General features: G+C 38.2%; 1 protein-coding gene across 1 annotated transcript in view; it reads left to right on the top strand.

Annotated features, from left to right (window-relative positions):
- Nucleotides 1–223: 223 nt before the first annotated feature.
- Nucleotides 224–24,550, top strand: part of LOC126831007 (uncharacterized) — a 42,037-nt gene continuing 17,710 nt past the window's right edge. Inside the window, exon 1 of the mRNA XM_050561632.2 lies at nucleotides 224–482. Within this exon, the coding sequence (XP_050417589.1) occupies nucleotides 299–482 (184 nt within the window). The 5' untranslated portion in view covers nucleotides 224–298. The remainder of the gene's footprint in view (nucleotides 483–24,550) is intronic.

Raw genomic sequence — 24,550 nt, 5'->3', positions numbered from 1 at the left:
ACACGAGGAAGCGGAAGTATGGCTGCGCAGTAAATTTGCTGCTGAAGTACAAAAATCAAGATTATATTATCAAAAAATATATTCGCAAAACATAGAGGTTATTTTTCGTTTATTTTCCATAATCTATTTTGATTTTTCATCAAATTTATTTTTTCAATTTATTTTTACGAATTTTCTGTTCTCGAGGTGTAAGAGGTCAAAGTTCAGTAACCCTGACCACAGCGCCTCCGAACGGTAAAAAGCGAAACGAGCACCTGTTCGGTTATTATTTGGTCATGTGATTTCATTGCCTCTGGTCATGTCAAAAATGGCCTGGTGGAGTGGTGGACATATCATAATATTACTATTAGCAATATTTATTCCGGTTGTGATTTTATCGGAGGAAAAATACGATGGAAATTTACTTGAACATAGCGAAGATATTATTAAATCGCAAGATGCGGAAGAATCACTTTACAAAAAGGATATAAGCCAATTAACAGGTAAGAGGCGTGTTTATATTATCCACAGATATATGATTTCCGATATAATCTATATCAATTATTTTCATGAAAAATAAAATCTTATCAATTGAATTTTAAACCAGTTGACTTGTAAATACATTTTTTCTTTCAGTTTAATGTTTATTTTTCAGTGACAATAAAGTATTTTGACTTTGTTGTTGATGTCTTCAGAATTAAAACAAAAGTCGCAGCGTTTTTGTTATATGGCAAAAAGAGTTATTTTTTATTATTTTTTTTTTTACTATTTCATTTGTTTTTAAATATTTAATGAATTCCAAACAGTATCAGAATAAAAATATGCTTTTCAGGAAAATAAGGGAGAACCGTAAAAATGATAAAACGCACCGCATAAAACAATAACAATAAACCATAGACGTGTTTACAGTATCAGGAAACAGTTCGTCTAATTTTAATGGAAATTTTCATAAAATACAAGTTCACGCGTATTTTTCCGGTTGAAGAGGGACATATTTTCAGTTCCTTGGGCTCTATTTTCTTTTATTGGTGTAATATTATAACTTTTCTTTATATCGTTTGTTTTATTAATTTTTTATATATATATATGGGGGCGGGGTATTTGTTCGATAATTTGCTTGGGATTCTGTCTGGTTGGGAGAGTAATTAAAAAAAAAGAATCCATCTCTTTCCTGAGATACTCGACTTTAAATGAAATAAGGATATATATTAAATTTACCATTTCTGGGCTGATAAACCGTGCTAGATACCAACTAGTAGAAAGTGACAGGAAGATAATAACGGGATCGGGTACGGAGATGATATGAGATTCCGGGTTTAATGATAATCTCAATCAGTCGTGTGAAGTGTTTAGACTTCATTTAATTAAAAACTTTGAAGCGTGTAGCGACCAAGAAGCGACAGTGTCTTCGTGCGTTTAATTTATTCAGACAATTGTTATCAATCCGGAGCTTGACACTCTGAGGTACTATCTTAAAACAGTGATAACAGTCAGTAGGTACAACACTCGGCGCACATTACCACTCATAGGTGTTGAAGTACGAACGAGAAATCGTCGAGCGCGTCGCTACGTGGTCGTGGCAGGTAGCTTATCAATACATTACCGTTAGATTTAACGGTAAGCGACAAGCTTTACGATCGCCAGCCCGCGGCCCCGATCAGTCAATATTTAACTTGAAGGAACTTAGTAAACCCGTTAGAACATAATATTGTCCTTCGATCAAATGAAATGAAATGAATTAGAGTTTATTTACAAGCTTGTAACAGTCAGTTAGCTACAATTAAACTTGGACGTATTTTGTCGAACTTTGTAATTAATGATAATGAGGTAGATATTTGCAATGTTATGGAAAAATAATAAACCGTTCATAATCGACTGTGATCACTCACTTATACATATGTATACATACATTAGTTATTTGCATATACATATGTTACACACATCTGTTATTTACATATATATGTATTACATAATATGTTATTTGCATATACGTGTATTACATGCAGTTGTTATTTGCATACATGTGAATGTATCTGTATATGTTGTTTTATGCAGCCTTTTGACCAGAGATAGACTGGCCGCCGGAGGCCCCTGAGCCTGGATCCATGAGCCACCCCCCATCCCCCACACACAAACTTTCGTGGTTTACGGTGGGGGAGGGTGTCTAATCCTGATGTCTCGAGTTTATGCACAAATTTAGCGTGTGACAATCTTAACAGTTTATCAAAAACGACGTAAGTTTATGACTAAACTAAGAAACATAAGGGGATGGGGGTGTTTCCAAACAACGTGAGGACACAGGGACCATACTCACAGAACTCGTTCTCAGAGCACCCCTGCTTTTGACTATAATATAGTCTTCAAAAATGACCAAAATATATATTATAGTCTTGACGATACGTAAGATCGATGAGTACAAATGTCGTTTTGAAATACTACATTACCTATTTAACATCTGTAAATCAACAGCAGTCATATATAGATGATTGTTTTGTTGTGTATACACTCAGCACTTAGTAATATGATATAATATTGAATTGAAGTGAAGCCTTTGTTAAAATTGAAGTGGTTAAGAAATTAATTCATCGATTTCGGCCAGTGGGATCTGTGATTACAAGGCCGTAAATGTATAGACAGACCATGCTCATTTAAAATCGATGAGACTTGAATTTCAAGGTTAAATTGTTGTAAATCACTCAATAGCAGGTCGGCCTTATACTCTTACATTGTATATAATAATATTGCACAGTTAATAATCACCCAGCAATATACTTGATAAGATTGTATTTAATAGTAAGTGCAGGAGGACCGCACTACACCCAAACAAAATCCGATAAGACCTAGTAAGTGCAGGAAGACCGCACTACACCCAAACAAAATCCGATAAGACCAACCTGCGGACAAGACATACACTCCGCAGACATTGCAGGCAATAAACAAACAAATATCAAATCAAGCGAATAGATTATTTTTGGGATATTCACTTTTTCGTCACTTGTATCATTAAGATCCGATCTTAGTAGTAGCCCCGCCCCCACCCTCACTTACATAAATTTTAGTATATAAGGGGTTAATTCTTTATTATTGCCGTTTTTAATATTATGTGACTGACCAAGAAGTTATATCGTATTAAAATTATGATATCGTAAAATAACTACTAAAGTATTGCGTTATAAAGTGCCTTAGAGCAGTCATTGCTTGAAATTTTGTTGCGCAATATAAATGAATAAATTATTATTAGACCTATTAATTATTTATTATTACAGTGTCCGTGGTTTATGAATATAAAGTTATTCAAAATTTCATATTGACTAACATTTATTTACGAAAAGATGTGGAATAAAAAAAGGTGACATTATTAAGAGGATGCTGCCCTAATTTTCTAACAGTACAATGGACGAGGAATTTTAAGTGAGGTTTAAATTTTAAAGTCGTGTTTAAAACAATGGATACAAAATTAATTCGTTTAAGCCCTTTCGACTGTAATAAAATATTGCATCGTAAATTGTATCCAAGGACGAATCGGATGGGGTGTCGTTGTTCGTGTGTATCGTGTGTTACAGTGTTGCTGTTTCTCTGCACTGTATCAGAATTCAGAAATTATATGGAATGGGGTTTAATGTCCTACTTGTCTGCCCCGACTAGGTTAATGAAGACAGACTTACGCCATACAGTGTGTTAGAAGGGAAATTTTACCCGAAATTCTAACTGTCAAGGGTTCTTTATCGTGCACACCGATGTCCACACGGGACCTCGGTTTTTCAGACCATCCCAACGACTAGACACTTCACTGGTCAGGCCCTCCGTCCTGCATCACTGACAAGGAGAAACCGCGCTGGAAAATCCCGAGGAACTTTCTCATCCAACACTGGGATCGAACCCCGGACCTCTTGGTTTGTGGGCTAGCCCCTAACGCACTGAGCCACCGCGACTTCACCCCCTGACAAGCGAGAACCGGACATGAAATATCCCGATGGCTCTTCTCGACCTACGCCGTGATTCGAACCCATACCATTCTATTCGAGACGCCACTGTCCTTTCACCCGCCTACCGCGGCGGCCCCACTACGAAAGAAAGTCAATCTTTAATATGGCGGTTCTCTTGCACTTTTAACAATGGACTCATTAAAAGACAGGACTGAAGAAAGCGAGCCTTTAAGACTGTGCTAGTCACTAGCTGTAGTCGATTCACAATTCAGACGTGACTCAACACAGTCAGTATATATTAATCTAGTTCGTCTTGTATCATCATTGAATTTCACGACACTGTAAAAGTTCACTTTTTATCATAAATTAATAAAGGAATTATTTTTTTTTCTATTTAAATTACGGTTGAACGAGTACAACACTGTATCAGCGATGTCGTTTAGTATCGCCAACTAGCGCAATACTTAAAGGGCATTAGATTAGATAAAGAGCTGACAGTTCTCGCTATAATAGTTAAAAAGATAATAAAAACAGAATATGCTGAAAATTTCATTCAGATTGCTTCAATTTTAGGATAGCCTCAATCGTCATTACTTACGTTGTTACGATAATAAATAAAGCCTCGATTATCCAATATTACGTTAAATTATCAATCACAAAATGTATTCAAATCCACTAAATGTCATAGGCTAGCCATGGCTTCGAGAGTTGATTATGGTATACATAAGTTAGTATACTTCTAATTGAAGATACATTATGGGAGATTCGATAACGAGTTGGCAGTTATCACTGTAATAGTTAAAAACTTGAAGATAATGTAAAGGCAATTTGCTGAAAATTTCATTCAAATTGATCCACTATGAACCGAGAACTAAGCGGTTGAAATTTTCGGCTAGCCTTGATCATCATTACTAAAGTCAGTACGATAAACAGCATAGTCTCGATTATCCATTTAATCGCTAGCCCTGTTTACATCTCATGACCTATGACCATATATACTCTGTCTGCAGTGGATGCAGAATGCTGACAAAATCTCAAACTCCCCTCATAGCACACTGTATGCCGTATGCTCGTCTTCATTAGCCCAGTCGGAGCAAAACAATAGGACGTTAAACCCCATTTTATTTCATTTCATTTCATAGATTCAACATTCATAATGTTGTACTTTGCAAGGGATAAAAACTCCCTCACATGATGATCAGGGTCTTTTAAACATGCATTTTCGTCGACACATTCCATTAAATTATAAGTAAGTCATTTAATAATGGCAGAGAAATATGATAGAGTTCAGGTTGCCGTTAGACCTAGCTTTGTTTAAGTGGTCGAGGAGAGAACCTCTTATAGAAAGACAATATTGACTTAATATAACCTGTTTGAACGGCGGATGGCCTTCAAAATATATATTACATTTTTGAAAGGAAAGGACGATACCAGGCTTTGTCGTCTAGCCAACATTTTACTGTGTTAAGTCTAAGATTAACATACCATACCTTTAGTTTTAGTCTTATTTAATGTTACGTATTAGAAAGAATGTTCGATCCCTGCATTGGTCGAGTAAGTTCATCCAGACTTTCCGGCGTGTTTCCCTCTTGTCAGTGATGCAGGAAGGAGGGCCTGACAAGGACAGCTGTCTAGTCGTGCGGATGGGACGAAAAACCGAGGACCCGTGTACACATTGGCGTGCACGTAAAAGATTTCTTGACAGTTGAGATTCGATATAAGAGTAGGTTGTAGTGCCGCTGTCCGGGCACAATTTCCCTCGTAGCACACTGTATGGCGTATGCCCGTCTTCATTAGCCCAGTTCGGAGCAGAAAAGTAGGACGTTAAACCCCATTTCATTACGTTTTCATTTTGTATTAGAACGAAACGTTTGCCAGGACAGTGACGTTTTCATCCATTATTCCTATCTCGTCTATAAGGGAGTTTGATCGCAATGTCTTTCATTGAGTCAAGTGGTGTGGTTTCGATTCCCCATTTGTATGTGACAAGGAGGAGGGTCGCCTATCCAACCTCGTGGGTTTTCTCCGGGTCCTCCGGTTTCCCCCCACTGCTAAAGATCCCTACGCGCTAGCGAATTATTGAAATAAAATTGAACTATGTTAGTCCCGTAATGATTTAGTTTGTGTCGAGTGGACGTTAACCCCCCCCCCCCTCTCTCTCTCTCTCTCTCTCAAAGAAAATTAGTGGCCGTATAGACGATCCCAAGGCATTGATAATAGACGAGTAAACGAATACGCAATGGCTTGAGCATAATTATTCCATCTGGGTCTCCAGCATCGTTACACGCGTATCAAACCAAAACAAGACATTGATAATGGGCGAGTAAACGAATACGGAATGGCTTGAGCAGAATTACTAACGGATACGTTGAGACATTTAGCGCCATTCTTTTTCTGCGTAGGGCTGCCCTAACAGGTTTGCAGCTGCCCATACGGATGCGTTGAGACATATAGCGCCATTCTTTTTTCTGCGAAGGGCTGTCCTAACAGGTTTGCAGCTGCCCATACAATGATACAAAGTAATACACGACAACCGAGATTATTCTTCAATATTTCAATGCCCTCTTTTCAACCAATATTTATTTGAAGAACATTGTCAATAATGTACTTAATGTTTTCGTAATTCACGCAACATTTTATTCACTTCTTTACAAACTATTCCCGTTTTTATACAAGGTGCCTTTTCACTTTCTTCAATTGCTAAACATTTGGACATTTTGGATGTTTTTAATGAAAACAAACCAGGTTCATTTTTATTTTCCTTTCAAAACATTTGTGAACATTAGGGTGTCATTTTTGGTCATTCATATCACCACCACATATTGCAGTTTTAGTCTTTTTTGGGTAAATATATTGCGGTTGGCGGGGAGGGGTCATCTAATCAAAGGGTGGACAAACATTAGGTTCTTTTGTATTTGAAATTATCGCTGGAATTCAGCCCCACAATCGTTTTAATACGCGAGACTACCAGAGAGACAGAGAGAGAGAGAGAGAGAGGTGGTTGTAACGTTCCCTCGACACAAACTAGGTCATTTCGGAACAAATATGGTTTAATTTTATTTCAATAATTTGCTTGCGCGTAGGTTTTTTTTAGCAGTGGGAGGAAGCCGGAGGACTCGTACGCCACTCCTTGTCACGTACAACCGGGGAACGAGACTACCGGAGTAGGCCCTATACAATAGGGGACATACAATCTAGGAGTTGTCCCCGGGCACTCCACTGATAACCAGCATTAAACTTTGACAACCGTCTTAATTGGTGTAGAAAACCTATACCATTTCATTAAACTTTGGCAGCACGGTTTACCCGAATTATGTTTGTACCGAAGTTCGACATACCCAACTTTAACTGTATTTCTTTAGCGTGTACTTTTTCTTTACAAACTGTCATACAGTCCCACTTGTGAATCTGGATCCATGTGAGGAGATGGGGCGTTGGGGGGGGGGGGGACATAAATAAATGAGTTGGTCCCGAGCAAAAGCAAACCTCTGCTTTCCACCGATAACCAACAGTTTTTCTCGAATCAAGTAAAACGAACATATCAAATATTTAATAACATCTTCCATTTTACTTGACGTGGATACATTTATTTATGACTATTTGTTAACAGATTAACAACCATTTCTACAACAAATAAACTCATATGTCAATAATGTTCTTTTCACCAGGAGGGATTATGTAAGACTAGGCAAATATTTTCTGTTATTTTCTGAAGGAGAATTGTGACAATAATCTCCCTACATCCCCGATGTATTTATCTGAAGACGTAGAATGTTAGAGAGATTATTCAAATATTTTACCAATATTAATAGGTAACGCAACCACCACCCACCCTCTCTCGGTATCACCATACCGATGCACACGATTATAGGATTAGGCAAATAGCTGACAAACGTAAGATCATCAGGTCTCTTGTATCATGTAGCCACGGTGGTCCAGTCGGTATGGCGCTGACTGACTAACGAGGAGGTTCCGGGGTTCGATCCGAGAAAGTTCATCGTGATTTTCCAGCGATGTTTTTACATTGTTAATGGTGTAAGAACAGCGCCTAGTTCTTCGAATGGGACGGAAAACCGATGATCCATGTCCACGTTGACGTGCACGTAAAAGAATCTGTCTGGGCAAAATTCTCCTCATAACACACTACACGACGTATGGTTGTCTTCATTAGCCCGGTTGATGCAGAAAAGTAAGACGTTAAACGTCATTCAATTCAGCTCATTTTTATGTATCATTACATTCAATTGACAAATAGGGTATACTGCACGGTGTATGACTGTCTTCATTAACACCCCCCGGGGGGGGGGCACGGTGGCTAAGTGGGTAAGCCGCTGGCTCGTGAGCCTGGAGGTAGGGCGTTCGATCCCTGCATTGGCCGAGAAAGTTCATCCTTGTCTCACTAGCCTGGAGGTCGGGTGTTCGATCCCTGCATTGGCCGAGAAAGTTTAACCAGATTTTCCGGCGTGGTTCCGGCTTGTCAGTGATGCAGGACGGAGGGCCTGACAAGGCGGTTGTCTAGTCGTTCGGATGGGACGAAAACCGAGGTTCCGTGTACACATTTGAATGCACGTAAAAGATTCCTTGACAGTTGGAATTCGTTATAAGAGTAGGTCATAGAGCCGCTGTCCGGGAAAAAATTTCCCTCATAGCGCACTGTACGGCGTATGCCCGTCTTCATTAGCCCAGCTTGAAGAAAAACAGTAGGACGTTAAACCCCATGTCATTTCATTTCATTTCATTTCATTAACCTGGTATAGCGGATGCAGAAAAGTAGGACGTTAAACGTTATTCTATTCATCTCTTTACATTCAATTGGCAAATAATGGTTTAGATACAGTTTAAGTGTAAACAGAGTGGAAGGTATACTGTCAGTTTGTGGGGATCATGTCGTAAAGATTATAGTCTATAGGTTTCTGTTGGCGATATCGGGACCAGGTTCGCTACAGTCGTCGTGTCACAATGGGCACAATAACGAGTAGTTTTTTTAAAGGCCACCTATGACACTCGGGTAGATTACAGTGTTATTGAGACTATTGTTTAGATATGTATCCATCTATATTATCTACATATTAAACACTAATCCTCGTCACAATAGAAACACTTTAACTACTAATGTTTCACCCCCCATATCAAGTATAGGATATTACCACCTGTCAGTGTTAGTTGAAAATATCCCTCCGCGGTACTCGTTCGCCAACGCCCATATCAAGTATATCACACAACCACCTCTCCGTGTTGTTTAGAAATATCCCCCCCATACCCCGCAGTACCTGCCCTTCATCAAATACAGGAGACGATAAGTACTTGTTCCCACGGTACTCGCCCCATACAGGAGACAATAAGTACCTGTCCCCACGGTACTCGCCCCATACATGAGACAATAAGCACCTAATCCCACGGTACTCGCCCGTCACACCATACAGGAGACCATAAGCACCTGTCCACGTGGTACTCGTTCGTCACACGGAGACTATAAGCACATGTCCCAGTGGTACCCGTTCGTTAATAGCCACCTGTATAAATGTCATAAGCTATGAACAGAGCTTCTTTAAATTGAATAGAAACGCTGTCATCCGTACACCCGCCCTTAGAAGACCTTTCTTGTCTAATTAACATAGACCATTTTGTCCAATCACCATAAACTCTGAAAACCAATTGGTGTGCTTACCATAAACTTTGAAAGCACATTTGTGTAATTACCATAAACTCGAAAAACTATTCTTTGTAATCAGCATAAACTCTGAGGACTACCATAAACTCTGACGACTAATTTGTGTAATTAGCATAAACTCTGATGACCAATTTGTGTAATTACCATAAACTCTGATGCCCATTCTGTATATATTTGTAGTTACCGTAAACTCTGAAGAAAATTCTGTCTTATTACCCAAAAACTCTGTAGACCACCCCGTAAAATTATTATAAACTCTGGAATCATTTTGTGTTATTACCATAAACTCTGACGACCATTGTGTGTTATTACCATAACATAATAACACGTACCATAAACTCTGAAAACCACTTTGTGCCATACAATTACCATAAGCTCCGAAAATGATAATTTTGTGTAATAACATAATTTGTAATATTGAGGTATTCTTGATCCTTCAGACACAACTCATTTGCATCTTTGTCTCGATTTTCCGTCCCATCCGAACGACTAAACATCCTTTTCCTTGTCAGCTAATATACCTTTAAGACCACCAATAAAGAGTAATATGACCTCATATTAGATTATATTATTTATTCTATAAAGATGTTGCATGTTGACACATCTTAATGTTAGTGAAAAATACCCCCTATACAAACATCGTTTAAAGAATTTAAATAAGATGTATTGAGTTGAATTTATAGTTAAAACATACAGCAGTTCAGAGGTTATTTACATTTTAGAAACCCCACAATTGAATAGTTGGACAATAAACTACTAATAGTAACTCTTTATAACATGCATTTATTTTAAAAAGAGGTTGTTCGTAACCACGGTATGGGTTAGGGTTAGGGTAATCCCAATAAAGATTTACTCGAATTTTGCCCGTACAGTGACGTTTCTGTCTGCTGTTAATCAAATTCCAACTGCCAAGGGTTATTGAACGTATACGACAACGTGTATATGGATGGGCCTCGGGTTTTCGTTCCATTCGAAAAACTATGCGACACTATGAGTACGGCTCTAGCTCACCAACTAGGAGGATACATGTTGGCCGAGAATGTTACTCAGCATGGTTTCCTATTATCGAATGGGACGAGAAATCGACTTCCTGTGTAGACGTTGACGTGCACGCTTAAGAACCCTTGACAGTTGGCATTCGATGAAGAGTTGAGAGAGTGTGTGTGTGTGGGGGGGGGGGGGGTAAAATTACTGAGATTCTTCACTGTCGGGTCCACACGATGTGAAACTATGTTAGATGGCTTGGGCGCCCATATTCAATGTGAAACTATGTTAGATGGCTTGGGCGCCCATATTCAAAGTAAGATTTTATATTTAAAGTACAAAATTTATTTAATGGTGAAATATTTTAAAATGAATCAAGATTATATGACATGTCAGGGTCCGTATCATTGCATGTACCTCCCTCCCCACGTCCTCTCGAATTCAATTTATACAACAAAAATCCCAAATTAATTGTATCGGTGTGTGTGTACTGCGCGTGTTATGTACGTATTGGTGGGGATCTTTCTTTTTATTTATAGGAAAGGTTGTAAAAGAGTTGTGTGTTGTGAAAAAGTACCTGCCGGGGACTGACACAGTGTTTAATACTTACACTAGGGGACTGTACCAATCGTGCATTGGATGTATTTAATATTGACATTAGCCTCGTCTATTTATCAAGACGAGGGGGGAATCGTCACAGATTTTGTCAACCGATATTGAAAGGGTTCACGACTCACCTCTCTATTGTAACTGTGATTAGTATATGTTTATTTTGATTGTATGTGTTGTCTCTCTCTCTGTGTGTGGACGAGTTGTTATATTTTAATAGTACACGAATTCCCCCTTTTTTTACAAGTTGTTTTTTCATTCATACTTTTTAAATCAACAGAGTGCGTGTATGTAGTATTCAAGATACATTATGGGTGATTAGATAAAGAGCTGACAGTTCTCACTATAATAGTTAAAAACTAGATAGTGTTAAGGGGATTTGCTGAAAATTTCAGTCAAATTGATCCACTTTGAACCGAGAGTTTAGCGATTGAATTTTCGGCCTAGCCTCGATCATCATTACTAAAGTCAGTGCGATAAAAAAAACAGTCTCGATTATCCATTTCGTGATTTAATCAGGAATTAAAGTTGAGCAGCAAATCGGATCCTTATCCAATAAATATCGCAGGCTAGCGTTGACATCGAGAGTTGATTATGGTCTGGATAAATTAATGTCTAATTAATAATTTCTATAACATTTCAGGCCTAAAGAAAGACCTGCAATAGGCAGATTTAGCTATTGCTTAATGAATGTTTAATATTTATATAATATCGCCTACTCTTATATCGAATTCCAACTGCCAAGGGATCTTTTACGTGCATTCCAATGTATACACGGGACCTCGGTTTTTCGTCTCATCCGAAGGACTAGACAGCTGTCCTTGTCAGGCCCTCCGTCCTGCATCACTGACAAGGGGGAACCACGCCGGAATGGTGGGGTCGGAACATAAATGGAATGTTTAATGTCTTACTTTTCTTCAATCTAATTAAAATACAGATCCTATTTCGTTTCTTCTTTTATAGTTCAAAATTTTGTTTTACTTGCCATCGAAAGTATAAAAAACGAAACGAAATAGATCCGTATTTTAATCAGATTGACTTTTCTTCAAAACCAGGGTAATACAGTGTGCTCCGTGTATACCAGGGTAATACAGTGTGCTCCGTGTATACCAGGGTAATACAGTGTGCTATCGTGTATACCAGGGTAATACAGTGTGCTCCGTGTATACCAGGGTAATACAGTGTGCTCCGTGTATACCAGGGTAATACAGTGTGCTCCGTGTATACCAGGGTAATATAGTGTGCTATCGTGTATACCAGGGTAATACAGTGTGCTCCGTGTATACCAGGGTAATACAGTGTGCTATCGTGTATACCAGGGTAATACAGTGTGCTATCGTGTATACCAGGGTAATACAGTGTGCTATCGTGGAAATTTTGACGTTCGGGTGAGGCGAAAACCCGAGGCTCCGTGTATACCAGTAAGCGCTATATAACACACACTGCATGACGTATGTCCCGTTTCATTAGCCCGGTTAGTTTAGGAATATTAAATATTAAAACCCATTTCATTTCCATGTCAGCGTGGACCTAATTACCGATCACCTTAAACCACAACTGCAATGATATTTAGCGGCTATTTTTAAACTATGGGAGTCTAACTAAAAATGGCCACCCGTTTACGCCAATCAAGCACGTACGTAATGTATAAAAAAATGAACCAGACAAGGGTAATAACACGTTCATGTATTGTCTGCCCCTGAGAAGGTAAACTTGGAGAGAGAGATGTGGCCTTGGTCGACAGTTTTGAAAAGTAGACGACTCGATGATTTAATAATATATTACACGAATTCTACTGTTACTTGTAAAACTAAGATATAAATGAAAATGAAATGAAATGAAATGGGGTTTAACGTCCTACTGTTCTGCTCCTAAACTGGGCTAATGAAGACGGGCATACGCCATACAGTGTGCTATGAGGGAAATTTTGCCCGGGCAGCGGCGCTACGGCCTACTCTTATATCGAATTCCATCTGCCAAGGGATCTTTTACGTTCGCGCCAATATGTACACGGGACCTCGGTTTTTCGTCTCATCCGAACGACTAGACAGCTGTCCTTGTCAGGCCAAACTAAGATATAGGCCTTGATCTAGCTCTAATATACAAATGAAATGAAATGGGGTTTAACGTCGTTCTTTTCTGCACCGACCGGGATAAAAAAAACCCGGACATATACGCTATGCAGTGTGGTGTGAGGGAACTTTTGCCCGGACAATGGCGTTTCCTCATACTTTTCCGAAGGGTTCTTTTGCGTACACTCCAACTGGGCCTTTTTTCGTCCAATCCGAACGACTGGACGGACACAAGTTTCAGTCAACTCTACATCGATTTCCAACTGCCAAGGGTTCCTGTGCGTACATGTATACGCCAACGGGACCTGTTTTTTTTTGTCCCATCCGAACGACTAGACGCCGTTCCATGCCCCCCTCCCCCCGTCCTACGCGACATGAAAAAAACCACGTTGGAAAATCCAGAGGAACGTCTCGGCCAACGTCGAGATCGAACCCGGGGTACTTTGTGGTTAGTGGGAGCTACGGTGGCTCAGTGAGATAGACACTGGTTCGTTAGCCTGGAGGTCGCGGGCGTCTTACTCACTGAGAGCGATTTCGATTTGGGAGGGTGGGGGGCGCGTGCACGTTGTATCATAAGGTCTGTCATTGAGTCAACTGGCGTGGTTTCGATTTCCCTACGCGCAAACGTTACGCCCCCCCCCCCGCCATCTCTCTCTCTCTCTCTCTCTCTCTCTCTCTCTCTCTCTGCGTCTCTCTCTGATTTCGATTTGACGTTTCCTAGTGTTGTTTTTTTATGTTTTTGATAAATAAGCAATGTTTGTGAAAGACTGACATACACGTAGCTTTGATTGATTATTGAATCGTTGGGGTTTTTTTGTTGTCGTTTTGGGTTTTATTTGTTGTTTTTTGTGTTTTTTTAAAAGAAATATCAAATAATAAAAATTGATAAATATTTAACATCACTCAAAAGGGGCGTGGCGTTGATCATTCAATAACAATAACAAGTATTGGACAAGATCTGTGAAATCAGCCTATATATATCTACGATACGATAATTAAAATCTGGTCACGGGTACAGCTTACAATGTTATATACTTGATAAACCATGATGATAACCGAATTAAAAAAATCACGTAGGCATAGATCGATATTGTTTTCAATGGAAAATATAGTTTATGAAAACTTTTTAATTTTTTGTACCGCCACAGATAGACAAGCCTAGTACATGTATACCATGTTAAACATACATTATGCAAGAGCTAAATCTGCCTATTGCAGGTCTTTCTTTAGGCCTGAAGTGTTATGTGAATTATTAATTTCCTTTGCGTTATCTAGTTTTTAACTATTATAGTGAGAACTGCCAGCTCTTTATCTAATCTCCCATAATGTATCTTTTAATTTTATTTCAATGTTTGATCCAGCTATATATTTTTTAAACAATATTTATATTCAGGATATCTGATTGGGGTTGTGGAACAGATTTAGCCTGTAGGGTGTGCAAAACCCCTCTCCCGGAACAGCTCTATTTCCATGAAAGTTCGCCAAATATTATCCAGAACCGGAACTGACGTCAGATATTTTCGTATTTAAACTGCTGAGGAACGGAACCTCAGAACTTTCATATCAGTTTCTCGGGCAACGGCACGTTCTACACACAGAGAACTTTCAACTTTGAGAATATATTCTCAAGCGTTGCTGATTCAGGGCCGGCAGAAGCAATTCTTGATTGGGGGGGGGGGGGCTTCCATCCTAGGTCCTTATAGGCAAGGGTCCAGGGGCCGCAATAAACTGGAGAAAAGAGTACTTGCGGCCAAATTATTGGAGGGGCCAAAGCCCCCCCCCCCCCCTAGCCTCCCCTCCCCCCCAATCCGCCGGGCCTGTGATTGTAAAAAGACAGCGTAAGATTCGTACGGCATTGGCACTTTCAAGTGGGAAGCGGAAATGACGTCACCTATTTTCGAATTCAAACTTCGACTAAACCGCACCATTTCCATATAAACGCCACGGGCGTCGCCCCTGTCAAATGAGAAGCGGGCTTGACGTCAAATTGAATGATGACAGGAATACTGTATTTATCGTTAGTTAGTTATAGGCTAGGAGTGTAATAATACGGTACGCCGATTTAGAGTTTGTTTATTCATATTGTGGAGTAGATTTAAACCTCCCACAAGTAACGTATCAGACTCCAACAATCACCGCATAACATTCAAATATTACACCTACAAGGTCAAAGGTTAAACCACAAATATGTTAATCATATTATACACTGCGAAAAACAGTACGTACAAAATATTTATGTTCATATGCTGCGAAAACAAAATTTCAAAGACAAAATATTTATGTACAAATTTTAAATAAATAAAATATTTGTGTACAAAATTTTGAAAAATAAGATATTTGTGTATAGAATTTAAAATATAAAATATAAAAGTACACAGTTACTTTTAAAAGCAAAATATTTATGTACAAAATTTAAAAAAAAAATGTTTATGCACAAATTTAAAAAAATAAAAATATTTATGTAAAAAATGTTACCCTGCCCCCCCCCCCTTAAATATTGATGTACACAATTTGAATATATATATATATATATATATATATATATATATATATATATATATATATATGTACAAATTTAAGAAAAGACCATTATCTGTGTACACAATTTAAATCAAAAATATTATGTACAAAATTTAAAAAAAAATTTATATATTTTTATATAACATTTAAAAAATAAAATATTTTCATATAAAATTTAAAAAATAAAATAATATGCTTCAGTAGTGTCCTGTACTTATTACGCCTTTCAAACAGATATTTCAACTGGAACGAAACCCTGAGAACTACCCGCGTACATGTTACATGGCGTGTTACATGGCGTGCTGGTAAAAGAACCATTAACAGTTGAAGAGTAAGCGGACCACCACTGCCCGGGAAAAATTTCCCTTATAGCACACTGCATGGAGGTTGATGTGGAAAACGAGAGAGAGGGAGAGAAATGGGGTTAACGTCCACTCGACACAAACTAGGTCATTTCGGGACTAACACATGGTTCAATTTTATTTCAATAATTCGCTTGCGCGTAGGGGTCTTTGGCAGTGGGAGGAAACTGGAGGACCCGGAGAAAACCCACGAGGTTGGACAGGCGACAATACTCCTTGTGAGGTACAACCCGGGAATCGAAACCACGCCATTTGACTCAATGACAGACCTTATGATACAGCGCGCACGTGCTAACCATTCGGCCATCCAACCCCCACCCACCAATGTGGTAAAATAAAACATTAAACGCCACTTGATTTCACAAATATCGGACACAAACAGTCAACATTTCTTTGTTAAATTCACCTTGTTCTTTTACCATGTACGTAATTCGGGTATATCATAGAATGATCTATAGTATACCATTTTCACACCTGTACAACAGGTAAAAAAGATGCTAGAAAATATCCCTTTGATCTTTGTATAATGCCGGCCGGTTAATTGCTTGGCGCATATAGAGGATTACTTTTACGCCGTAATGTCGTATTGTATTCTTGAGTTTTACCACGCGATAATATAATATTAATTGATTATTTCGAATAACCGACTTTTAAGGTAATTACCGCAGTTAATCATAAATTCCTAACCTAAGTGAACTCGGGTCCTATTCATTTCATTAATTTCGGTAAAGTCACGATTTTTATAAAAAAAATTCAAACAGTATACGCTCATTGTTTTGTAAAACAGAAAATTAATGAATTTCTGGATCAGGAACTGGCCCCCAATTGCTACGTACCTTGTTCTTGTGGGCGAAGCTTATGATCCCTAACCCTTCCTACAAACATTAAACATAAACCCACGGGGCTCTATATCTAATGAAACTACTTCAATACAAATCACTTAAATCATTGCCAATATTGCCTCGAGCATCAATTTTCACACTATATTAGTGAAGTTTTATTATCAAAGATCATTGTAAATGTATTTTAAATCCTCCATGCATGTATTAAATTTTAATGGTATATACAGATAGGATTGACATAGGAGATTTTAAACCGGTATTTTGATCTACGTTCACGCACTATTTTGACATCCAAAACTTTTTTTTAAATATTTCCCCGTCAATATATCATACTTACCTGTCGACTTTATTGCTGTTTAATTTTAATCTAGGACTCGTGTTTGCGTTCTGTTGACACCTGTAAATAGCATCTCGTCAACACTGTTTACATCAGAGAATCAAAATGAACGACAAAATGATGTTTTTACTTCAAATACAGTATTACTTGCTTATCATTCATGGCATGCTTCCATTATTATTATCCATTACATGACAATATTCCATTCTGATTCATGCACTAATTCCATTCTGTTTCATGGACTAATACCATTATGAATCATGATAGGATTCGTGACAGGATTCCATTATGAATCATGACAGGATTCCATTAGGATTCATGACAGGATTACATTGTGATTCATGACAGGATTCCATTATGAATCATGACAAGATTCCATTATGATTCGTGACAGGATTCCATTGTGATTCATGACAGGATTCCATTATGATTGATGGCATGATTCCATTATGATTCGTGACAGGATTCCATTGTGATTCATTACAGGATTCCATTATGATTCGTGACAGGATTCCATTGTGATTCATGACGTGACACGATTCCGTTATGATTCATGACACGACATTAGCCTAATTATTGTATTATCATTTTCTGTATCAGAGAAATATATTTCTCTGCCCAAAACAGCTTTTCTTTTTATCTCTAATAGTAATATATTAATAAATAGTTCCCCAATGATTGCGGGGCAATGGCGCACGAGTAAATTCTTTAATTGAAGAGGGCGATATATGAAAGTTAATAGAGAAGATGATCCCACACCTTAAAAAAGATTGTTGTAATTGTTCTGTCCATATCAAGGTATCCACAATACAATTACATTCAATGACGTCAACATATCTATTAAACAATGTTGTCAACACCTGTCAATCAATCAAATACCAACCTGATATCGAAGGAAAGGTATCTTTGATGTTACCGACAAGGTAAATAAATAGGTGTGGTGGGAATGCATATTTTTCATAATTGAAATGCGTTTGTGAAACGTGATCACAATTTAGACTGTTAGAATTAATGATTTCCTTTGTAGCGAAAGTTCCCCCCCACCCCTCTCTCTCTCTCTCTCTCTCAAACGTAAAAATATACATCGGACCTATGCATTCACAAGCTGTGTTAAAATCCCTCCCACCTGAAATCTAACGTGTGTAAAGAATGTTTTGTATGATCATCTGGTGTTTACCGAGCCAATATTTTGCACCACATGTTTGGATGTTGTGATGTGTCTTTAAATACTTTCCAAGGGATCATGTCACATGACACTTATTTACAGAAAGGTATTTTAACAGACTGGTGTGAGAGCTATGACGACATTTAGTCTTTGGCGTGGTCTAATAGAGGAGGACAATTCTCTATTCAAAATTGAGCATGAGAGATGGAGATTTTATAGCGTGATAATGGTGAACCGAATGCACAGCTCTTACTTATAGATAATACAAAATGAATGTAATGAAAATTTCGGTTAAATCTGGACATAAAATCGTCAAGTAGGGCCTATTGTTGCTACGATTATACACGAAGTCTCGAAAAAATGGAAAATCGAGACGTCGTAAAAACTATTATATGGCGCGGATGTCCTAGTCTGTGCACTATCCAAGTCATTCGATGATCTAGAGAGTTCATTATAGGGAAATAAAAAACTTTCCCCCAAAAAACAAACAAAAAACATAACATAATATATTAAATAGGTTAATTACTACACAACGTCAACCACTTTGTCTGCCGTTGGTATTTCAACTGAATTCAGTCTTGCAGAGATAAAAGTTGCAGTTTGTAAACTAAGCTTCCCATGAAATATCGTTCATCGGTATTTTCCGACGTGGTTTTTTCTTGTCACTGGTGCAGGACGGAGGGCCTGACAAGGACAATTGTCTAGTTGTTCGGGTGGGACGACAAGTTGAGGTCCCGTATATACATTGGCATGCACGTAAAAGATCCCGTGGCAGTTGGAATTCGATATAAGAGTTGCCTTAGTGCCGCTGCCCGGGCAATATTTTCCGTCATAGCACACTGTATGGCGTATGCCCGTCTTCATTAGCCCGGTCAGGAGCAGAACAGTAGGACGTTAAATATATTTTGTTGTAGTTGATTTGAATATGCAATTGGGTTTAACGTCATACTGTTCAGCACTGACTGGGCTAATGAAGACGAGTATACGCCATACTATGTGCTATGAGGAAAATTGCGCCCAGACAGCGGCGCTACGGCCTACTCTTATATCGAATTCCAACCGTCAAGCGTTCTGTACACGCGACATCGGTTTTTCGTCCCATCCAAACGACTATACGTTGTCCTGGCTTGAATGTATTTAGGATTGCAAATATTATGAAAATATATTTTTTAAAATTATACCATGGCCATATCTTTATTATTGTGTTGTATTTCACATGTTTCCATTTATTAAGGGTGTTATTTATATTAATAATTTATAATACTAAAGAATATTTGCTCACCAAAAAGGCTTCATATAAAGTAATGTAGGGTCTAACGTTTTCTAATTTTAGCTTTATTTATGAATAAGGAATATTTAGCTCAACTCCATATATGGTTCACATTGACGGGATGTTGACCGTGTAAGTTCGACTGGATTGTTCAGCATGGTTTTGCCACGTGGATCGATGTTGACACCTTAACTGTTCATTATATGTGGTTTAATGGTTGAGACCGAGACATTAAGTAATGTTGTTTCAATATTATTTGAAATAATGATACGCCAACCTCAAAGGATGACGTCACATCTGTATTTTAAGAATATTTAATTCTGAAAATTTCATCGCGCAAGTTGTTTCTTTAACGTGGGATCTTTAAAATGGGGGGGGGGGCGAATGGTTAGCAAGTACGAGCTGTATCATAAGGCCTGTCATTGAGTCAACTGGCGTGGTTCCGAATCCCCGGTTGTACGTGACAAGGAGTAGGGTCGTCTGTCCAACCTCGTGGGTTTTCTCCGGGTCCTCCGGTTTCCTCCCACTGCTAAAGACCTCTACGTGCAAGCGAATTATTGAAATAAAATTAAAACCATATGTTAGTCCCGAAATGACCTAGTTTGTGTCGAGTGGACGTTAAACTCATATCTCTCTCTCTCTCTCTCTCTCTCTCTCTCTCTCTCTATCTCTCTCTCTCTCTCTTTAAAATTGGACCCTTCTGCATGACTTTATTACTACCTTCAAACACATACTGTAGGTTCTAGCGTTTTTTAGTTTTATCTTTACTTCTATTAATGTATAAAGAACACATAAAGCTAAACCCCTTCTTATTAACAAGAAGCTGGCTCGCTAACCAGGGAGGTCTCCGGTTCGATCCCGGTGATATTATGTTATTACCCACAAACAGATACGGTTATGGGACTTTAAAATCGGACCACTCAGCATGAAATTATTTTATTGGGTTATAAACTAAAGCCTACAATAGTTTAATATACGTCATCCGTGAAAAATCAGATATGGCGCTTTTGTCCAAAATAGACAAAACCACAATAGAATTTTTCCATAATTGAGATTTTCAAATCATATTAGTTTAAATTTGAGTTGAAAATTTTCCATAAATTAGTGGGATAAAATCCATTTAGAGATAATTTCCCATAAGAGCGTCAGAATTACAAAGGTAATTTTATAGTGTAATCTCACCCCTTCATCTATTCTCCTGACAGCAGATTTCAAAAACTCAGTCGTATGTAAAATCCAAAGTTACACGGACTTTATAAAATACATTTTAAAATTGTATATTTTTAAGTCAATTACGAAATTTTAATATAGATAACAAATCACAATTATTTTAATGACAGATGTTATCGCAGGAAGTCTGTTATAGCAAATTTTGTTGAGGGTCTTTCTCCGGTTAGTTGCGGTAATCTTTCTTTTCTTGATTTTTTTGTCACGTAACTATATGTTCTAATTATATGTAACTCTGAAGGGGGGGGGGGGGTAGGATGGCCGAATGATTAATAAAACACACAAGCATGAGTTTTTGTTTCGGAAAAAGATAGCAAAATATTTTATATTGACACATGTTATCCTTATTGGTAAACATCTTTGAAGTTCATCCATGACTGGTTGAGAGCTTCGAACAATTTTATAATATACGTATGAAATGAAATGGGGTTAAGTGTATAATACTGTATCAGTATTGTACTTGAAAACGACAAGAGAATCACTGTAAAAACAGCTCCGACTAAATACAGTAATTATTATCCATAGAACTGTTGTGTTTAGCTTAATGTGTTCTATTACTAAATGCCATTCAAACAGTATTAAGTGTACTACTTTTGTTGCACCAACCAGGCTACTGAAGACGGGCGGACAGTGGGCGCTACGAGCTACTCTTCGTAGGATTATAACTCTCAATGCCAATGCGTACAACCAACCTAGTTTTTTTTGTCCCATCCTAAGAACTACACCATGTTCCTTACCAGGTCTTCTGTTCTAGGTCACCGACAATAAGAGTAGGTCGTATCGCCGCTGTCCGGGCAAAATTGTCCCCATGGCACACTGCATGGCTGGCGTATGACCATTTTCATTAGTCAATGGCGGTGCAGATAAGTAGGACGTTAAACCCCATTTCATTTCATATAAATATTCTGTATAACACACTTCACTCATTGTATAAAAACACTTGAAGTAAACATTAAATCTATGATACGTTGAAATGTTTGTTTACAACAGAAGGTATTTTTTGTAAGACAATACACCTGGGTGAAGTTGATTCTAAATCTTCTCCACGCCACCATCTTTAAAAAACAAGCCGTGGTTGCCGAGTGGCCAGGAACTAATTTCTCGTCTTATGCTAGATTCCCACTGTCGTGCGTTGCGTTATGATAGGATTGTCCTTATTGAGTCCACGTTCTGGTACGTACAGATACGTTTCGATACGATTGCGATGACTGGCCACAATATATGATAAGACCTGATAGGATCACCAAGAATACTCCTGATAGTGGGAGCGTAGCATTAGCCCGATCGTAGAGGGGTTAGAAACTAATTTCTCGCCTAGAATGTCACGAATAAACCGAGGAGAACTACTCGATATGTTTCAAACCTGATTGCCATGGCTGAGAATGAACCGAGAAGAACTACTCGATATGTTTCAAATCTGGTTGTCATGGCTGAGAGCGTTCCTCAATAGAAGTTAAACCCCATTTAATTTGATTTCAGTTCCCATGTTTATGATGCAATCGATGCATTGAATTGGATATTAGAATTGGATATTAAAATTGAAATAAGATACTTGGGTAAATATTATCAACAGGGTAGATTTTAAAGGCCACCCTACATGTTTTAACCTCTCCTTCATCGTTGTCAATCAGAAATAATTGTCATGACCTACAGGTCGAAATTATTTTTCCGTTTGAATTAATTAACGTCTAGTATGTAATAAAGAGTTACTTTTTTGATCAATAGTCTACGCCTCAACTCCCAAATCGCCACCAAACTACACCTGTTACCTCCCAGCTTTTTCGACCAATATTGTGCACATCCACCTCCCACCACAGTACACCTGTCACCTCCCTGCTTGTCCCGATGTACTGACCCAATGTTATAGTCATGATTGACCAGGTTCTCAAAATTTTCTAATTCTGATGAACTGTATCCATGGCATTGTTTTGGATACAACATTTAGGTTATCTATCACAACGATTCCCAGAAATTCATTCATAAGGATATTAAAGATACCTTCCCTCGTGCCAACTGTGGTAGCTTCAAGTCTCCCTCAAACGTTTTAATTTCAAGAAAACTACCCCATAATTCAATAATCTATTTTAAAAGTCTTGTTTATCACGTGACTTATCATTTTCAGCTTGTATTTGTCGTTCGTCCCTGTTTATTCACAAATTCTTACATCATCCTCTACCAACTTCTTTTTCCGCCGTTTCATCTCAGAGTTTACTGAACGTTTAAGACTCTCAATAGTTAGCCATTAGATCACTCGAGGAGGCAGTCTGCCAGTTAGCGACACCCTTATGTCCTGTGAGCGCCCCATGGGAGTTTTAGGGAATCCAGTATTTTTCTAGTAAGATTGAGTTTCTCTGCGTTCAAACAAATTTATCATACTTTGATTGGAAATAACTCCCCGATAAATACTGTCGTGGGAATGTATCTTTAATGATCATAATCACATGTAAATTAGATTACACACCTGTTGCATAAACAAACTTAAAGGAATTTAACCCAGTAAACGTGACTGGTAAAATATGATATTTGATATAATAGGGTGACGAAATCCTTGTACCGACCCAAAAGGTAGGACATTGAACCCCATTTCACTTCCTTGCTACGACCAGAAATGAGATATTAAACCCAATTTCAGACGACTCTATACCAAATTTAAAGGGCTAAGTCTCTAACTCAATATTTTCCATAATATTCGAAATTAAAAACATGAATTAGAATTCAATATTGGCCAAACTATAGAATCCTAATATCCAATATCTAAAACACAATTTACATTTTATAATCAGTACACGAGTCGCGTACCCTATTGTTTCGGGTGCCATTTTGTAATGAACAAATAAAAACATATCCTACAGGCTGGAGTGCTGGGGCAAGCAACAGTTTCTAGAAGGAAGGAAAAACCGAGGTCCCGTGTACACGTTGGCGTGCACGTAATAGAACCCTTGGCAGAGGAAGACGCCCCTGTCCGGGCAAAACTTTCCTTATAGCACGTGGCGTTTGCCCGTCTTTCATACATTTCAGAAAATTAGTTTACTATTTTGTAATCCATTTTATATCTTTCATAGACACAAAATGACCAAATAAACATTAAATTTTCAATTTTATCTAATGAAAGTAGCATAAATTCTTCTCAAAATGAAGCACAGATTCACGAAGCACTGTTAGTGTTTTCGGTGAAAATCTTCGGGTTAGGACTTTAAATGTCAGTCACCACGTTTCGTAAGTTTTGTCCCGTCGGGATGCTGTTTCACGTAAATTTTGAGGCCACAGTGACTGATCCGCTAACCAGGAGTTCGGGGATTCGACCCCCGTGTTAACAAAGTATAGTACTTTGGGAGATTCACCTTGTAAGGGGAGGGGTGGGGTGGTGGCTGAACAGTGTTTGTGCTTATTTGACATGGGTCTCTTTTACTACTGATTTGTACACACAAGCTCGGTGTTTTTTCTGTCCCATACGAACGACTAAACACACCTTTCCCTGACAATAACCAACCGGGCTTGAAGTCTGAAATCTAATCAACATATTGTTTTCAATCAGATTTAAACACAGATCCTATTTCGTTTCTTTTTTTTATAGTTCAAAATGTCG

Source organism: Patella vulgata, chromosome 8 (genome assembly GCF_932274485.2).
Source record: "Patella vulgata chromosome 8, xgPatVulg1.2, whole genome shotgun sequence".
Taxonomy (NCBI): domain Eukaryota; kingdom Metazoa; phylum Mollusca; class Gastropoda; family Patellidae; genus Patella; species Patella vulgata.
Note: the sequence above shows the minus strand (reverse complement) of the source record. Positions and strands in the feature narration are given on the sequence as shown.